The sequence below is a fragment of the Heterocephalus glaber genome, unplaced genomic scaffold, assembly GCF_053883595.1.
Source record: "Heterocephalus glaber isolate CG9 unplaced genomic scaffold, H.glaber_assembly_v1.0 deba00001454, whole genome shotgun sequence".
Classification (NCBI taxonomy): domain Eukaryota; kingdom Metazoa; phylum Chordata; class Mammalia; order Rodentia; family Bathyergidae; genus Heterocephalus; species Heterocephalus glaber.
Genome location: NW_028258303.1, coordinates 14,284,617 through 14,303,801, shown reverse-complemented (window position 1 = coordinate 14,303,801; position 19,185 = coordinate 14,284,617). Strand labels below are relative to the sequence as shown.

General features: G+C 39.7%; 1 protein-coding gene across 9 annotated transcripts in view; it reads right to left on the bottom strand.

Annotated features, from left to right (window-relative positions):
- Fras1 (Fraser extracellular matrix complex subunit 1) overlaps window positions 1–19,185 on the bottom strand; it is a 444,408-nt gene that overhangs the window by 218,231 nt on the left and 206,992 nt on the right. For all 9 annotated transcript variants that reach the window (XR_015452892.1, XM_087215885.1, XM_087215884.1 and 6 more), the window contains 5 exons: window positions 14,742–14,831; window positions 12,848–12,883; window positions 10,970–11,117; window positions 9,571–9,714; window positions 8,086–8,220 (listed from right to left, as the gene is read on the bottom strand). Coding sequence is in view for 8 of the 9 variants with exons in the window: in XM_087215885.1 (XP_087072011.1) it covers window positions 8,086–8,220; window positions 9,571–9,714; window positions 10,970–11,117; window positions 12,848–12,883; window positions 14,742–14,831 (553 nt within the window). In the remaining variant the exon portion in view is untranslated. The remainder of the gene's footprint in view (window positions 1–8,085; window positions 8,221–9,570; window positions 9,715–10,969; window positions 11,118–12,847; window positions 12,884–14,741; window positions 14,832–19,185) is intronic.

The following is a 19,185-nucleotide window of genomic DNA, read 5'->3' as shown; positions in this document are numbered from 1 at the left end:
GTGGCTTTTCTCACAGTATCCTGCCCTATGTCCTCCAGGATGTACTTTTATCCTGCTTTTTCCTCTTTTACTCAGTCCAAGCTCTTTCTGTGGAGCCATTTTCTCTCTTACTCTTTACTTTTACTTTTTCAAATAAACTTTGTCACTGGTTTTTGCTTGTTTCATTCAATTCTTTGTTCACAAATATACACTTGGAGCAAGCAATCACATGTCTATGTAATAAAAAAATTTTCTACTAAAAATGTTTACATCATGGTGATTTAAGATAAGGATTGGTTAGGAACAAGTATCAAGCAATAGCAGATCAGCTAAGTGATGACTGCATGGCCAGAGATGGAAAGTTATACAACAGCTTTAAAACCAGATGTTGTAGAGGGATAACATGGGGAAAATGGGAAACGAAACTCACAAGGAGTGGGATTTTACATTGGAAAAATAATTGTATGCATCAGTATAGACACATAAGCAAGGGCACAGTCACAAATCAGGAATACAGACACTAAAATACTAACAGAAGTGATGTGGGGGAGCGTGAGTTGGAGATTTTAGCTGTTTTTCTTTTTAGTAATTCATCTTTATGGCCCTTTATCAGGCCTCTTTATAAACTCATTTTATAAATTTTAATTTTTGCTAGTATATGTTTATAGTACATAATGATTACATTCATCATAGGGAGTGGCTACATATATATATATATATAACATATTTTAATTCTTTTTATGTCCCGTTTCCCTCCTCTCCTTCCATTTTACCTTATATTTTACTGCCTTTACCAAATTAATTTTTGGAATAAAGATTAATTCATTTGGTGTTTAAGGGGAAAATTACCAAAGGGAGGAGGAACAGTACTCTTCTTCCCTAAGGCACATGCTAGGTAAATAGCTAGTTAATCTATTAACTACACTTGGGATACAGCTGAATGATTTATTAGTATTGGGTAACATATCTGATTTTTCTGCGGTCTACTCCAGACACAGAGCTTGAACCAAGGGAGTGATTTCCTTGCTGGAGGTGTTGGCAGGCCGATGTGGAGGGAGATTTAACACGTAAGCTGGCATTTTATTAGATGGTAAGTCAGAGGATACAGGGAGACATTCAGCTCACCAGGAGCATTCTCAGTTACCCCTTCCATCTCTTGCCCTCCTACCTGAGCTCCTAAACCTACAACATGAGTACACTCTAATGGTCTGTAAATGCAGTGACTCTGCGCCTAGCTTCTCAGCTTCCCTTCAGCCATAGTGACCACTGTGACCCACAGCTGCTGGGCCTCCCTGCCTCCCCTTCTCAACCCTGCACCCTGGGCCCTGTTCATTAAATCATTAAATGGCTACTGACTTCTCTAGCTATGTCTGTTTGTCTATAGAAACTAGAGCCCAAAGAAGGATCACCAGCTAAAGTGCACCCTTTGATGGGGTGTGCTCAGACTTCCTGGCTGCTGGGCACAGCTGCTGAGATTACAGAGGCTATAACCAAGGACTGGGAGGGGCACGCGGGAAAGGGAGTGGTGCAGGAGGGGGTGGGGAAAAGAGAAGAGTGACAACAGATGCCATGCAGTCTAGCTACAATGACTGAGAACCCTAGAAATTGGGCAGAAAATCAGAAGACTTGTCACTAGTTTGTGATCCACTGCTGAAATATTTTGAGGGGTTCAGATTTGTCAGGAAGGATGGAATCTGTCTGGAAGATGAACTCCCTTGTACTGGAAGCAGGCTTTTTCCACTGGTATGTGATTCTTTTGTTGTCTCCTCTGTCTTCTGGCATACACAGCAGGGGTCTGTGAGTGGCACAAGCCAATGCCCAACACTGCCCATTTCCTGCTAAAGCAAAGGCCCCAGGCAAAATGCCACCAGCTGCTTTTTCCTCCATCTCTCTATTTATCCTTTGCATAAACATCCAAAAAGAGAGTGGATTTGGAATACCATTGTTAGCTGCTCCACTCCACTGAGATTCCTCAAGAAATATACTTTCCAGAAAGGCAGTCCTGTTGTCTTCCCTTCCTATGGCTTAAACACTCCCAGACCTTGCCCAAGTCCCAGTGATAGTTTATTAAGTCTTCCTCCCAGCACTCATCAGGCACCCAACTATACAGAAAGGAACATAAAGAGAAGAAAAAGGCGGGGGGTGGGGGGCGGGCGGGCAGGGATTCTCTTTAATTTTCCCAAGGCCACACCTAGGTAGGAACTACTAAGGAAGAGTGAATAACAGAAGTTAAAGGGAAGACAGGTCACCTGCAACTTGAAGCCAGGCCTGTACTCTCCTGTCCTTCTCCAGGTAATGTACATCACATTTTATTCAATCAAAATATGAGAAACACAGAGCAAAAATTAAAAGCAATACAAATGATAGGAGGTAGGGAGATGCAGTATTCTCAAAGAGGAAGGGGATCAAGAGGTGGAGGAAGGGAGGAAAAGGGATAAGGGATGAAAGAAATAATTGAGGTGTTATGTACATGTACCAACTTCACACAGGAATGTACACATTATGTACTACAAAAATGTATTAATACACTCAAAACTTTTAAAAAAATGTATTCCAAAACGCCTTATATGTGCTCAGCACTGTGTGCAATCCAGAAGCATGACATGTCTCTGCCTCAATAACCAGCCACTTCTTCCCATTTTTCTTTAAAAAATTCTCTGCTATAGCTCTGATTATAATAAACTCAGATAACAACAGCTATCTGAAATTATCTTGTTTCCTTTCTTAGATGCTCTCCTCCTGTTAAGGAAGCAAGTTCCTTAGCACAGGGAAGTTGTTGGGTTTACTCTGTATCCCTGGGACCTTGAAAGAACCTACTACATAGAAGAGGCTCAACAAATATTTGTTGCCTGAACAGAAGGAAAGGGACAGCAATGTCACAGGCAGCAGGAAGCCCCCTTTCACATTACAGTCAGCAGTTCAGTATGAGACCACAATTTCTACAGAATGCCAAAGAAGGTCTGTGCAACACAAAGGATTTAAAGAGCAGAGCAGAGGGAGTGAAGACAGAGTGTTAGGAACAGCTGGGCCCCTAAACTAAACATACACTCTGGTGCTGAAACTGGGAGCAGTGCTCTGATTCTGGGTGGTGCTGTGTGAGGCATGGAGGGTACCAGCTTGCTAAATGGAGTAAGGATGGGTCTGGCCTACTGAGGTCTTCAGAACTGTAGTTTTACAAGTTTCTGTGCCATGAAGCCTACCCGGGGCCCAGCCAGGCTCACTAAGTCTCCTGTTGAGACACAACCACAGGGACCATAAAGTGTTCCATGCTTTGGCCTGAACCAGTGCTTCATTTCCTCAAATGATCAGCTGATGAGCTGCTTGAGCCAACTCCAATTCCTCCACTCAAACCACAGATTCTTAAACCTCAACCAAGTTTATTATATTCACTTCTCCATAACATATAAAAGTATATTTCATTTTACTTTAAATCAGATATGAATAGTGTACAACTTGGTTTAAAGTAGACCATACTTTATTATCCCCATTTTATTTTATTTTTTTGGTACCAGGGATCGAACTCGGGACCTTGCACTTGTGAGGCAGGTGCTGGAACCACTGAGCTAAATCCCCAGCCTATCCCCATTTTATTGTTGGGGAAGTTGAGGTTCAAAAAGGCCAAATGACTGCCTGAAGTCATATAGCAGTAAATGGTAGAATGGAGATTCCAAAATAATCCCACCCCTCATAACCCTGTAAAACGCCCAATTGTTTGTTTTTTAGGTTTCAGTATCTAAGACCACAAAGCACTCAGATCTGAAATAAGCTCCAAAGATGTTGGTTGTGTCTGTTTTGTTTTGCTTGTTGTTTTTTACACCTCTGTAAATAACAGGTAATCTGCCTTGATGTCAGCTCACTCTACATGGAATCTTACTTTCTTCATATCCTCAGGACCAAGAGGGGTGGTCAAAAGAGAATAAATAGGGGATTGGTAGAAAGGGAACAGGAAAGGAGGGTAATAGAGTGAAAGCAGAAATCCAAGTCTCTCAATGGATAATGGAAGGCTCACCAGGTACCAGGTATGACATCCTGAATGAAGCATGCGAACTCATCTTCACGGCAATGTTATGTGGCAGATATTATTGTCTCTGTTTACCCACATTAAAGAATGTCTAGGTGAAAGAGCCAATATTAGAATCTAGGTGGTTTGGCTCCAGAGCCTAAACTCTTAGCCTCTGCTGCATGCTTCAAGCTAACCCTGGGCCTGCTGAATAGAGGCAGCATTGGCCACAGGGTGACATGGCCCCATACTTGAAGCCTTCAGGAATAATTTGTTTTAAGTAGACAAACCAAACATTGATACATATATAAAAGTGGTTTACAGTCTAGCTTTTTCTACAGTCTTATGAACTATTTGAATTCTACAGTCTTATGAACTACTCATCTTGAATTAATCTGTATAAGACATGCTGTTGTTTTGGGGGCTTTTCTTTCTATGGGCATTTATATTTACAATTGATGAGCATAGTTCAGTGGTTTCACCAGAGTGGAATAGAGGTTGACTGAAAAGAGGGGCAACATAAGCAAGGAAGTATGTTCTCAGGTCCTGGGCAGTTAGTTCAGTCTGGATCTAGATTTAGATTTAATAATGGAGTTTCTAAGATGAGGCATTGAAACTACTCCTCTGGGAGAAAGAATGGAATGAATCCAGGGTGGCTAGTGCTCAAGAGCCATGCAGGAAGGGCACAGGTCATGTAGTGTGGTGGGATGGGAGGACCAAGGAGCATTCATACAAGAATAGAGCCTGACCATCATGATACAGGTGACTGAGAGATGGATTTTAATTCCTGGAAATGGATAAGAACAGGACAGGTAGCAGAAAGAAAAGTAGAACAGTCCTAGGACCCAAGGTTCATGGAATCATTAAGAGTAGGACACAGTGGGCAAGAGACAATGTGAAATCAGATCTAAACGACAGCACAGAAAGCCTCGCCATGAAGGCAGAAACCCAAGTGCCAGGACTAAAATGCAAAGTCTGGGCAGTGCCATGGGGTCTACCCTTTGGCCATGCCTGCTGCAGAGAAGAGATGACCTACATGCTGCATGTTTCCAATTTCACTTGATATAAAAAGAGCAGTGCTGAACCTTAATGTAAAGGGATCAAGTCAAGTTCCCAAATTGGAGAAGGCAGGTGAAATGAAACAGGGACCAATTTGAGGTACATAAGGTGGTCTATAGTTAATCACTATAGCATTATTTAGTTTAATTTATTTAGTTTAATAAAGTCCAAGATATAATAGTAATGCTGATGCACACGTTTATATGCAGGGGAGGGGGTGTGCATACCACCAAACTCCAGGGGAAAGGGAAACTGGAAAGGGCTCCTAAGGGTGAGACTCTTGGCAGGGCTCAGTGTCTTCTTTTAACCCCTCTGGTTTACCTGCTCGTTCACTATTGTTGAAGAGCCATGTTTACGTGCTACTTGGCTCTATCCCATATTTTTTACTCTGCCTTGTATTTAGCATAATGAGCATGAATATTAATCAGGTGATTTCTGTTAATTAGTTTCCTCAGCACAGTGTTCACTTTCTTTCGATTTTGATGGTCAATAAAGTGGAGAATTATCCCTATCATAGCATAAATGGCCCTGCCAAAAGAAATCAATCCCCAAAAAACTGCTGTTATTATAAAATAGCTAGCTTCTTTTTGAAAAGTTTAGCACGTATTGGACGAGCACCCACTGACTAACCAACTTCCAAGGTCAGTGGCAAAAAGTCAACAAAAATGGCACAAGCACAAATGCTACAAAAAAAGATCAATGTTGGAAAAGCTTATTTGCAAAAGTGAATTGGGACGTCTCAGTACCAAGTGTGTATATGGAAAGTGATACAAAATCTAGCTTTAATTTTTAAGATCACTTTTTCTGTCTTCCTTCTTCTTTCTCTCCTCTTGCTTTGGTTTTTTTCTCCTCATTTTATGCATAAAAATGCAACCAGCCTGAACTAAAGCAAATTGGTTTAATTCCCTAGAGGGAGAACGAACAAATTTTCCTAGCAACTTTCTACTAGAGGTGTTTGTATGTGCGTATGTGGATGGATTGTGAAGCAGACAGCTATGTAAACCAGTAATCAAATGAAACATTACCCATTTCAAAATGCCCTAAAACAGCATTAGCATCACCAATTAAAACACTGGGCATGAGAGAAAGGAAATGAACTAAAGAAAAGAAAAACAAAGTAAATATATGTGGTGTGTGTGTGTTTATCGTAGGAGGAGGTGTTACAGAGGGAGGAGCATAAATTAGGGGGGATTAATTCAATTTTAAAGGCAAATCTGTCACCAGAGTGTTAGCAGGACGTCTCTTTGATGGGAGAGAAGAAAAGGTTATAGAATACATTCAATAATTCCATCAAATTGAAATTTCAGCACTTTACCTAAACTGCTCCACCATTAGCCACTTGTAGAACCATTTATACTTGCAAACTTTGAGTTGCTCCAAAATACAGGTAAAGAGAATACAATAAGCTAAACTCTAAGGGTTTTTTTTTCTTTTACGACTGAGATTTCTATGGAAACACTAGTCCTTCAAGGACCACCAAGGGATAATATGTTCACTCAGTCACTCACTCATCATTCATTTAAGCCAGTGCTGGTCTCTTTGTGCAGCCCTTTACCCTGGAGATACAGACATCAGAAGACAGGCTTATTGTCCACAAAGAGCCCGCAAGCCAAACTCAGATGCTATTCTGCCTTCCAGATTTCATAACATAACATGGACTGGTCACAAAACAGGCCCTCTTCTCATACCTCTATGGGCACAAACAGTTCTTTTGTTTCCTTTCCTCATCATTTTCACAATCTCCTAGGCTCTGATGCTGACCACAAGTCGGGGCAGAGGGAGCCAGGATTGTCCCCTATTGGGACATGCTCTTGGCTGGCCTTGGAGCTCCTGCAAGCTGCACTCCTATGAATACTACACACTGATTCTCTTTCATTTTTCACCTTCCAGCTGGTTTTCCTGAAATGGTGATGAAGGGCTTGCAAGAGAGGAGCATATAAGGCATGATAAAAAATATGGTGAATATTTAAATTTTAAAAACAATTTATTACAGTAAAAGACACACTGCCATCAATCCCCCTCACATTGCTCCCCCTTGTTTAAACACTCATATCCCATAGTTCTTGGAAATGTGTATTTTATTGTAATAAGATTTTAAAAATTTAAACATCAACCATATCTTTCAATCATCTCTTGTATCACCAACCCCTTGACTGGCAACCTTCCAAATCTTGTAGATTCACCCATGTAGCAGCCACCATAGCTTCCTGGTGAGAGCCAGGACCCTCTCCTGTCCACCTGCCACCATGTACCAGATCGTGGGTTCGGGGCACATCTATCTCCCTGTCCTCCTAAAGACAAACCTCTACCTCTGCCCTTGGTCTTTGCTCTCACCGCTACCCTCTTCCACTTCTCCTCTTTAGAAATTCTTTATACATTTTCCTTTTACTTACACACATGATTATAATCACTACTGAAAAGCTGGCTAAGTATAAACAAATTATATTATGATCAGTCTCACCTTCAGAGACTACTGCAATATTAAGAATTTTAATAATCAATAACAAACAAAATAAAAAGTATAAAATAAAAGTAGGCATATGCATCTACTAATGTAGTACATATTAGAGTTACTAAAGGAGATTATGAAAACAATGTTTATCATCTTGCTCATCCACTCTTCTCATCCCATCAGGAATCTTACTCAGTTTCTTCTTGTCTTAATATAGTTAGTTGCTGTAACAAAATACCTGAGATTGGGTACTTTATTAAGTACAGAGGTATATTTGGCTCATAATTCTTTGGCTGGTACTAATCTAGTCCCACAGGAGCTAGAACTCCAGAGAGAGAGAAAAAGAGAGAGAGTATTAACCCATTCATGAGGGCAAGGCCCCCATAACATAATAATCTTCCACCAGATTCACCTTTTAAAGGTTCCACCCCTGAACACCACTACACTGGGGACTACGTTTCCGTTTCCAGCACATGAACCCTTGAGGGACAAACCATATTCAAACTTTAGCACTTCTCGTTTGAAAAACTGGTAGCCACTGATGTGTTGGTAGGGTGAGGGTGGGAAAGCTTGCTGGGACTCAGTCAGTGATTACCTGTACAGGAGTGGTGATCTTGGTAGAAGCCATCCCCGCAGGTGACCACACATTGTCCCTGCTGCATCAGCAGGGGAGGCTGACAGGACGAGCACTCAAGCCCATTGGTGCAGGTGGAGCACTGTGGCTTGCAGGCTGGCTCCAGACCAGGAAAGAGAGGGAGAGGGAGAGGGAGAGGGAGAGATATTAGTGCAGACACCAATCAGGGTTGACTCCAAGAGACCCTAATCTTGAGGCTCTGGGGTCCCACAGAATGAATTATTTTAGCAGCCATCATTTACAAAGCACTCAATTCATGTCAGGCACTGTTCAGGTGCTTTATATATGGAAATGCCTTTCATCTGCACAACTATCCTATGAGCCTCATTAATCCCACATTTACAGAGAGGGATGAGCTTAGGGAGGTAAAGGAACTAGGCCACAAGACATTGGCCTCTGAGCCAGGCAGTTTGGCTCAGGACTCTCTGACCTTTTCTTTTATCAAATAATCCCCAATATCTTTACATTAAACCTTTTTGCAAAATTATCTCTCAATCCTTTTCCTCCATACCTTATGGCTGAGATAGAAATAATTTTAAAAGATTAAAGGTTATAAATCAAGAGAGAAAGTAGGGAGAAGAGAATAATTACAAAAATAGTAACAGAAGTAGCTAAGCCTTAGTGAGCCCTACCTATACCCTAGACACCATTCTAGGGATTTAACAGGTATTTATACACTTAGTCTTTACAACAATACTCAGAGGAAAGTACTAGGATCACCTCCTTTTTACAAATAAGAATACTGAGGAAAGAGAGAGGTTAAATACTCACAGCCAAGGGATAAACTTGTACACTCCTAAAGGGATAATCAACCACACAAATAAGAGATAAGGGGAAGGAAGACCTGACCCCAACCCTGCCACACTCTCCCAGGTAAGATCTCCTCCCCAGATGGACAAGCATTCTGCAAAGCCAGTGAACCTATCCTGGGTGCCCTGATAACTCCTTAAGAGATAAGCTTTGTTAACAACCATCTCTGTGATTTAGAGAAAGTCAGTTCATTTCTCTTGCCCATAGGATCCCCACAGGCAAAACTGGAAAGTTTTAGTTAAATGATCCTGAAGGTCTATGTCACCTCTAAATTTTTATCTGGATTAAAAGTGTTTTAGTAAGTAATAAGCATCCTAATAATATTACTACCCGAGAAAGTCTGTAAAAAATGAAACAAATCCAGCCATCACTACTTAGCAAACATTTCTGTATCACCTATCTTTCAGTAAGTACGGAAACACCCGTGGAATGTTAGGAGCAAGAGACTTGCAGGTGCAGAGGCTAAGTGACCTGTGAGTAATATTATTACCTACTAGTGGTTTCGAAATATTGTGCATTTCCTGCACTCATGACTGCCTCCTTGACAGTACTGAGCCTCAGTGTAAGAATAATAATCTGTGAGGAATCTCTATTCACTCTCCCACACCACCTCCAGGCTGCCCACCAGAGCCATACCTAAACAGAGACTGCCAGCTCGATAAAACCCCAGGCCACAGCTGTGCACACACCGACCACTCTCCAGCAACTTTGTGGGATCCTGGCAGAGGTCACAGTCGTCTGGAGAATGAGAACAGGTCAAGCAGTCTGGGTGGCAAGGAACTAAAATCAAGGACAAAGAAAAGAACTCAGTGAGGAGTTTCCACATCCTTCAGAGAAAGAATCCACAGGCTATACACACATCAGACAGAATCCAAGGGTGCTAAAAGAACACCCTCATTAATGCTGGAAGGACCTCAGAAAGAGACATGACCACCTGCACAATATGTGATCTCCACAGAATCAATAATTGATGATATCTTAGATGTTCTTCTTAAGCTTTGGCATGCATAAAAGGTTCAGACATAAAATTCACAATATTTTAAAAGTAGTTATTATTACCTTTAAAAATTTAGCCAGTTTACTTCTTTTTCTCTTGAGTTTTAAATCTCATTCTCAGTCCCTGGGATTATCACTGACTTCAGCAATAATTCTCACCAAAGGACTATTTTCAGATTTTGAATTTGTCAAAGACCTGATTTCAGTATACAATAATATGCTAAATATTTGTTTTGCAAAGCTCAGAGAGCCACTCTGGTGAAAGTAACATAATTAAACCATAAAGTCATTTTGTTTATCACTCAGTAAACTCTCCAGTGAAACACTGCATTAGCCAAGATAAGGGAAGTGCAACAAGCCTGCTGATGTGAAAATGGTGGCCCATGGATGAAAACAATTAATTATGAACTATGAATGGAAAAAATGCCCCTTTTCCAAGAGCGACTCAGCTCACAGGCAAATTACTGCTCAGCCAGAGCAACTCCAATGCTTGCCAACTATTATTAACTGGAACAAATTCAACCTCAGGTGATTTGAAAGCGGAGTTGCAGAACAAGTAGATAAAATTTTCTTTTGGAAAAAGAACCTAATGAGTCTTTAAACTTTAAAATCCCATTTGAGAACTCCGAAAGGAACCATTTGCTTAACAAAACCTTTAAAAAAAAAAAAAGAGAAAGAGAATGTCCATGTCACATTTGTGGAGTTAGTCTTGAATTTTCAACAATAAAAGATAGATTTGCCTTTACAAGTTTTCAAAATTTTGTTATTTGATTTGACAATAATTTTGCAAGACAGGTAAGGCATATTTTATCAACTAAAAATTAAGATTTAGAGAAAGTCAATGACTTGCCCAAGGTCACACAGTCAAAATCAGTTGAATTTGGTAATTACATGGGCAAAGATTAAGAGCAACTATTTGTTAGAAAAATTAAGAAACAAATAAAACCCCTACAGTTGGGTGACAAAAGAATAAGAGAGGTGTGAGAGAATTTGCCTGAAATTTTTGCCAGTAAAACCATCACATGGGGCATGGGCCTACCTGAAGTGCAGTGTGGGCAGCACTGTCCTGGAACCACCAGGGCCAGGGTGGCCACTGGACATGGTGGGCAAGAGGGCTCGTAACAAGTGACCTGTGCCCCTCGGCATTCACACACCTTGCAAGGACCATCTTCCCACTTCTCCCCCTCCTGCGCGAAACAGGAAGGAGCAATATTGTTATCAGGGTGTAGGGACTCAGAGGACAGCCTATGGGGAACAGCTTGTAATTTTCATGAGCACAAAGTGAAGGCACCTCCTCAACATCCTGCCCAACCCAGTTCTGAAATGGAACCACAGTGGAAGAATCCCAAATTTAAAAGGGCACACGTCTAACACTTTGCATTAATAGAATGATTTCAACTGCAAAAAAGTACCCTAGGTCTACTAGAAAATATAATAAGTATTTAAAATATTTTTCTCAACCTATTTCTCTCTTATGTACACAAACACCAGGTGGATTACAATGTACCTAGTGATTAGCAGGTACATTAAATACAGTCTCTATAATAACAGTGGGAAGCTTGGTTAAAACCTTGTATATCCTTACAGTTACTACAAGAAGAGTAACAGGCAAAGGATTGTATTCTTAAAATTAAAGCTTTTGCAGGTCCGTTATTGTGGGCTGTATATGTGCTGTGAGCTTTCTCCCATTAAAATACTTCTTTTGGCCAAGCAAATTACGGTAATAAACATGAACAGTCTGACAGAATCCAAAGTGACTCTAAGTGCAATTCCTGTTTGCTCACAATCCCATTCACCAAGGAGACTAAAAAAGGACATAGGTCCAACTAGAATGTATTGGGGTAGTGAAAGAAAAAAAGGAGAAAACAGGAGAAAAGACTTTAAATAAAAGTTTGATAAAATGTTTACTAAGCCAAATGATGTCAACCATTCCAAACAACTAATGTGATAGTACTTAACAAAATAAATGGGAAATGTTAGAAAACTAAAGAAAAGTAATTTTGAAAGGGAAGAAATGATTTTCTTCCATTTCAAGGAAGCTAGCTGGGTTCCTGGCCCCTGATTCCTTAACACTGAAAATGATAAGCTTGTTTGTGTGAATAAACTTGTTTGTGATTTCCATTTAAGAGGAGCCGCACAAGGCCAGGCTGCAAATTGCTTAGAGGGACCCAATACCCAGTACTGTTTGGGGAACAAACACTGTACAACCCCAAGGAGCCCTTTCCTGTTTGTGTGCTTTGGGTTTTTTTGGGGGGTTTTTTTGGTACCAGGGATCAAACTCAGGAACTCGCGCTTGCAAGGCAGGCATCGGCACCACTGAGCTAAATCCCAGGCCCAAGGAGCCCTTTCTGGTAGCGCTTTACAATACATGAAATTCCACTGGTGGTCAAACTGCATTTTCTAGGCCAGGGAAAAATCAGGAGGAAAAAATCATGAGAAAGCAAAAAGGTGGATATAGGAGATCATCAGTAGAGAAACAATATCAGTATCAGTTGGAAAAAAAAATAAGCCGATGGAGCAAGAGTTCAATGGATCAAAGTCTGAGTTATCAAGATTTTATTTTATTATTATTATTATTATTATTATTATTATTTTTGGTACCAAGAATGGAACTCGGAACCTTGTGCTTGCGAGGCAGGCGGTGGAACCACTGAGCTAAATCCCTGGCCCCATTAAGATTTTAAATTCTTGACCAGAATGCTATTAAAGGTGGCTGTTAAAAATACTAAGGCACGGGCTGGGGATTTAGTTCAGTGGTTCCACCACCTGCTTCTTCGTAAGCGCAAGGTCCTAGGTTTGATCCCTGGTACAAAAAAAAACAAAACTAAGGCACTAATTTTCTCATGGCAGTTCATACAGATCACTATTTGAAAAATCTTTATAATAACCTATGTAAAAGTTAAAAACCCATACTTACTGGAATATGCTTAATTTCACTTGCATTTGAGGATATCTAGGAACAAAGAGAAATGTATTTATTATCCTACTAGAACACCACTAGGCTGATTTATTTAGTTTTTCATTAGAGTTATTCACTTCCCCTCAAGTAACATGTAACTTCACTCACTTGTTACGAATAGACATAAAATATTTCTGTATCAAAAACAAGAAAAGCACATTGATATGAGGCAAATACAACATAGGGAGTATTTTTGAGTTCTTAATTCTCATCTTGTGCTTGAGCATTTCACTTCAATTCTCCTTAACATAAAGGACTTCACGGTCAAGAAATCAAAGTTTTCAAGAACAAATTATTGGATTTGTGTGGTACCAAAGTATTACAGAGATTTGTACTTATTGACAAGAACTTGGTTTTCCACTGGGCTTAATGTGGCTCCAAAAGTGGGTGGGAAAATTGATCACAATACAAATACAAATTCAACATGTATAGAAACAACATTTAATCTCCTAAATTCTTGAAAAATGAGGATGAATAAACTAAGAGATACACTAGGAAACAAGTAATAACAATGACATAATAATACCAATGTTTTTAGCTTTCTTTTAACATGCCAGTCATCATTTTAAGTGCTCTACACGTATTTCAATAGCTACATGAGTTAAGTACTATTGTTACCCCAAGTTTACACTGAAGATCAAGTGATATACAAATGCTGGAATTCAACCCTAGAGTCTGTGCTGCTAACCTCACATAGTACCACCTCCCAGGTCATGCAGAAACACTGGCAGGTTGACAGATGTGATTTACACAAATGGATTCACCAGCTGAAGCACTTAACCGTAATTCCTATAATCCTATTTTCATTGGTCAATGGAACAGTTGTATTTATGATCAACTGGCACATTTTTGAGAACATGATGAATCTATCAACATTCTAAAACCCCACATGAAAACTACATTCTGCAAAAATAGGGAAAATTTGAAGAGATTAAGTTAAAATTTGTTTTCTTTGGTGTAATACAATAACCAAATACAGAAGACACAGGGAGAAATAAAACTTCAGCAAATAGAGTTTCACCTCACACACAACTCATCTAAATCCTGTCACACATATCTGCAAAACAGAGATTGATCCCTTTTACCACCTTCCTCATGTCCACCCTACACCAGGCCACTGTCACCCTTTATCCAGACGGCAGCAGTCTTCTCATGGGACCTTCTCCCTCCCAACTTGGCCCTGCACAACAGCCAAAAGATCATTTCTAAATAAGTTCATCACACTTCTCAGCTCAAGCCCCAAGGCAGCTGGCAGCTGCCATCTGCCTCAGGGTAAAATACCCTAGTTTCCAATCTACTCATTAACCCTCATCTCCAAGTGCTTTTTCTTCCTCATTCACTTTGCTCCAGCCATAGTCCCTTTCTTGCTATTTCTTGAGCATGCCAAGTATGTTTCTGCCTCAGTACCTTTGCATTTGCTGAGCTCTCTTCCTGGTATGCCCCAGCCCTTTCCCAGATATCCATATGGCCTACTTCTTTCCTTCCATCAGGTTTTGCTCAGATTTCTCTGCCTGAGAGGACTTCCTCTTATATGTGTCCCCCATCCCAGACCAATTATTTAAGCTGCTTTACTCTTTTAGGCAGTACTCATCTGGACCTGTGGGGATATGTGTGTATGATGTCTGTGTCCCGGCTAAAAAGTATGCTCCACCCGAGAGAAGTCACTCTCTCACGATAGCTTCTGAGTTCACTTCTGTAACCCTAGTGCCTGGTAAGTAGCAGGCACACACACATTAATGTTTGCTGAACAAATGAATGGACAAAAGAAACTAGAAAGTAATAAGGTCCCCTCATTAAGTTAATTTTGAATTGTTAATGTTTAATAGTCTCTAGTTACTAGCCCAATACTCACAAATTCTGCCTTTCCCTCATAAACACAATAGCCGCTCCTTGGAATGCATTCAGGACAACATTTCCCATCTAAGTGAATTAATTCTTCACCCTGTAGAAATAAGAGTGGCAAAAAGAAAGAAAGAAAGAAGAAAGAAGAAAGAAAGAAAGAAAGAAAGAAAGAAAGAAAGAAAGAAAGAAAGTCAGTACAGACATCAAATTAACATGTCCAGGTACCAGTGCTGATGAAGAGCTGGGTTCCTGGCTGGGTGAGAAACCCTAGCACACTCTTTGCTTTGCCTTCTACTTACTTCATCTCCCACGCTGTTTCTCTATGGAAAGTCCAGTCACTCTACATAGCCTTCTAAGTGGTCTCTCTTTTCTGCTCAGATGAGCTGTGTGCTCTGCTCATCCCGTATCTACCCACCCATGGCCAGGAGTCACATGAATAAGAAGGGCAGCCAACCATCTTGGAAAGATAACTTTCAGGAAACAATCACACTCTCTTAAATATACATGGTTAGACATTGTGATTTTGGTTTCATTATTAGTGTGCAAATCAAACCAACATTTTTCCTTGAACACAAAAATCAAGTTCATCCCTTTATGCACAGATGTAGACAGAAATTAAAAGGCAGTAGGGTACTTTTTATTCAGTATTCTGAAACACTTATTGTTTGCCAAATCACATCTATTTAGAAAAAAAACTGCAAGAAAAGAAAGCCACACTTGGAGGACAGATGTTTGACTTATAAGTCTTCTTAAATTAATAAAATTATAAAATTATAAATTATTAAATTAAATTATTTCAAATTATTTTTTACAAAACAATAAAAGCTTGCTGTTAAACATTTTAAAGTAATTCTGAATTCTATAGCTTAGAAAATGTAATGCAACTGCAGTCTTACCTTCTAGGGAATCCATTGTTAAAAATACAAATCCTGTTTGCAATTTTTCACATATATGTACTAATGTCTAATACTTATAGGCTAAAGAGTATTCTTTAAAGTACTTGCTGCTTTCCAGTGATACTTCTACTTTCTAAATAATCATGTTTCTTTAAATATTTAATAGTTGATTTGTAGTCCATGTTGTGTTTAAAAGTACAGAAGCCATATTAAATGAAAAATGGATCCTGTATTTTAAAATACCGCACTAAAGACAAATATGATATAAAACCATTGGTTGTCTTCTGGATATAGTGTTAGAGATGGATTCTACTTTTCTCGAGTTTTCAAATGAATAAATATTTATTTTAATGAAGGAAAATATAAACTCCTAAAATAAACACAACAATATAGGAATTATTATAACTTTTTACAGTGCCTAAAAAAGTTACTTGAAAAAGAAAGGAGTTGTACAAGTTACTGTCTATCAAAATCTCATGCCAATCACAGGCTGAGAGCAGTGGGTGCTACAGGGATCAGACATATTTACATATAAATTGTTTTGCAGAAATGTGAAGAATCAGCTGGTAGTGAAGGCATCCCTCAGAAACAGATTGAAATTTTCTTTCAAAGCATATGAAGGGGTTTATATGCATGTAATATAAGTTGTTTAAAACAATATTTGGAACAAGATGGAGTATGTGTACTTCTATTAAAAACGAAACGCTTGAAAGATTCTTGAGTGTCTGCTACAATACTCACAGACATGAGGTGCTCCGAGCCACCAAACTCCACTGTAAATACCAAAGAGCCCTGTTCCTGAGGAATAAGGATTCCATTTTGGTAAGGCAGGAAGTTCTAAATAGATTTGCTATTTATAGAGGAAGCCTAGGCCCCAAACCACAAAACTTCTATGAGATGGGGAAGTTGCTCCAATTAGCACTTAACTTTTTTTTTTATTGTTAAATTCTTTTATTGGTACATTTTAGGTATACAATACTTTTACATTGGACTGGTGATTTAGCTCAGTGGTTTTGCTGCCTGCTGCACAAGTGCAACGACCTGAGTTCGATCCCCAGTACCAAAAAAAAAAAAAAAAAAATAGAAAAAAAAAATAATCAAACAATACTTTTAGATTTATCATTGGGTGCTCGTACCTGTACATGATGTATCTTGGTTCTTATTTTTTCCCCATTACCTATGCGCCCTCCATCCTTCCCTATTTACATAGACTTCATTTCCATTTTTTTCTTTTCTCATAATTTTTCCTTTCCCTTCTTTCCTTTCCCCTTCCCCTCCCATCACCCTTACCCCTTTGGACTTTTCTTCCTATTTCAAATTATCAATTATTCATTTTAATCATTTTAACCCTTATTTACACCTTCAGTTTCTCACACTAGAGAAACTATTAGGTATTTATACATGTGTGTCCTATTTATTTCATTTAAAGAGTATGGCCTCAATATGCATCCATTTAGCTATAAATGACTCTAGTTTCTCGTTCTTTATGGCTGAGTAGTACTCCATTTTATTAAAAAACCACAAAAAACCCACATCTTCTTTATCCAGTTTCCAGTTAATGGGCACTTGGGCTGTTTCCAAGCTTTAGCTATTACAAACTGTAGCACTTGACGTTTGCTTTCAATTGATTAGAATGAAACAAAACTGATTCTCTTAAAGAAGTTATCCTTTATAAGCCAGATCAAATCTGCTACTCCTCCATTGAATCAATCTCAGTCTGAATCTAGATCCATCAGAATGAGACGGGAGATTAAGGCATGGCAAAGCTGGTCAGGGAATTAGGCATGACCTATTAATTACAAGATACGTGAACACATGCGCAGAACAGTTCCCAAAGCTCTGCACATGGACTGCTGGCAAGAACTTCAGCAAGTTTTCAACATGATACCTTAGACTTGACTTCAGCCTGAGGCCGGGGATCCCAGCACCGCCTCTCAGGACCCCGATGTAAAAAGTTCTCACGGATTTCCGCGAGATTTGAACAACATAAAGGGACACAGACACCAGGAAGAGCTTGCTATCCTGGCTTTCCTCAAGACGGTCTACCTTGTGCTCTCCATGTTGTACTTTTATGTTGCCTTTTTCCTCTTTTACTCAGCCCCAGCTCTTTCTGCAGAGCCAGTTTCTCCCTTACTCTTCACTTTTACTTTTTCATATAAACTTTGCCACTGTTTTTTGCTCATTTCACTCAGTTCTTTGTTCGAGATGAGAAGAACCTGGAATCCAACTCCAGGAGGAGAGGCAAGCAAACCAAAACCCGGTAACGTTTATTTGGCGAGTCATTTTTAGAAGGAGACTCCCCAGTAACAAGTTCTACTTGACCTGTCCATTGGAAAAGGAAACGCTCTGAAGGAACTTTTCTCCTCCACTGGGTAAGGGAAAGGCTTCTCACATCTCTGCATGCCTACTCTCTTCTATGCATTTTGCTACAAGTCTCATTCCCACCACCATATTAGGCTTCAGCTGTGAATGCTAGGTCCTTAAAAAAAAAGATAATTCATTTGAATTTGTTCAAAGGCATTCTAAAATACAGAAAAATAGAATCTATCCCATTGTGCTAGCCTACCATTGATTTATTTATACTTCATTGTCTAGGGATCTGATTGAATATATCAAAGACAAGGACCATGCCATTTTCTCCTTTGTTAACAAAGAAAAGTCATGTGCTGATTTCAGTGCTATTCAGGACACCCCTGTTGATAACCAGTGTAACAATGAAGTCAATGGTGACACCGCCAGTTGCCTCCTCTAGTTTACTGCTCTGCATCTTTTTGCAGATGTTCTACAGTAACAATCTGCCCTTGGTAGCCAACGTTGGAAGTCAGATGACCTTGATGTTTTGAGAAAGGAGCACAGGCTGAATGAAATTGACTAAAAATACCAGGAGTGCACTCTCACTGCCCCTTGGCCAGCATTGTTCCCCTGGGGAGCTCCTAATCATTTAAATCAGATTTCCTTGCTGTCACTGTGTATTTGTTTAAACATCTGGCTTCCCCCCTAAGCCTGGGCATTCTTGAGGTTAAAATGAGTCTTATTCATCATTTTATCACCAGCGATATAAGCTGACTAGAAGTCAAGAAGTGAGAACACCCAGGCCTTGCTTTGCTTTTTTGTTCTTCTCTCCTCCTCCCTCTCCCTCTCCCCTCCTCTCTACCAGGATTGAACTCAGGACCTTGCGCTTGCCAGGCAGGCACTGTGTGCCGCTGAGCTACCCTCCCTGTCCCCTACCCAGGCTTTTCTTGAGGGAGGGGATGGTAGGGAGACACTGGGGATTGAACCCCCAATTTCTTATACGATAGACAAGCATTCTTATCACAGCTGGGCTTTAATAAGGTTAATCACCAGAGCTATTTACACAAGTGTGATACATCAAGAAGGTTAAGGGGTATTTTTCTTAAGATTCAATTTTGGTTAAAAGTTCACCTTGGCTAGCTTTTCCAGTTTAGAACCTACTAACTTAAAAAAAAATTAGAAAACATGGAGTTAATCAGGAAGAAAGCAATTTAGTTGATTAAAGATCTGGAGAAATAGGCTAAAGATGTTAGAATTCCTCAGTCC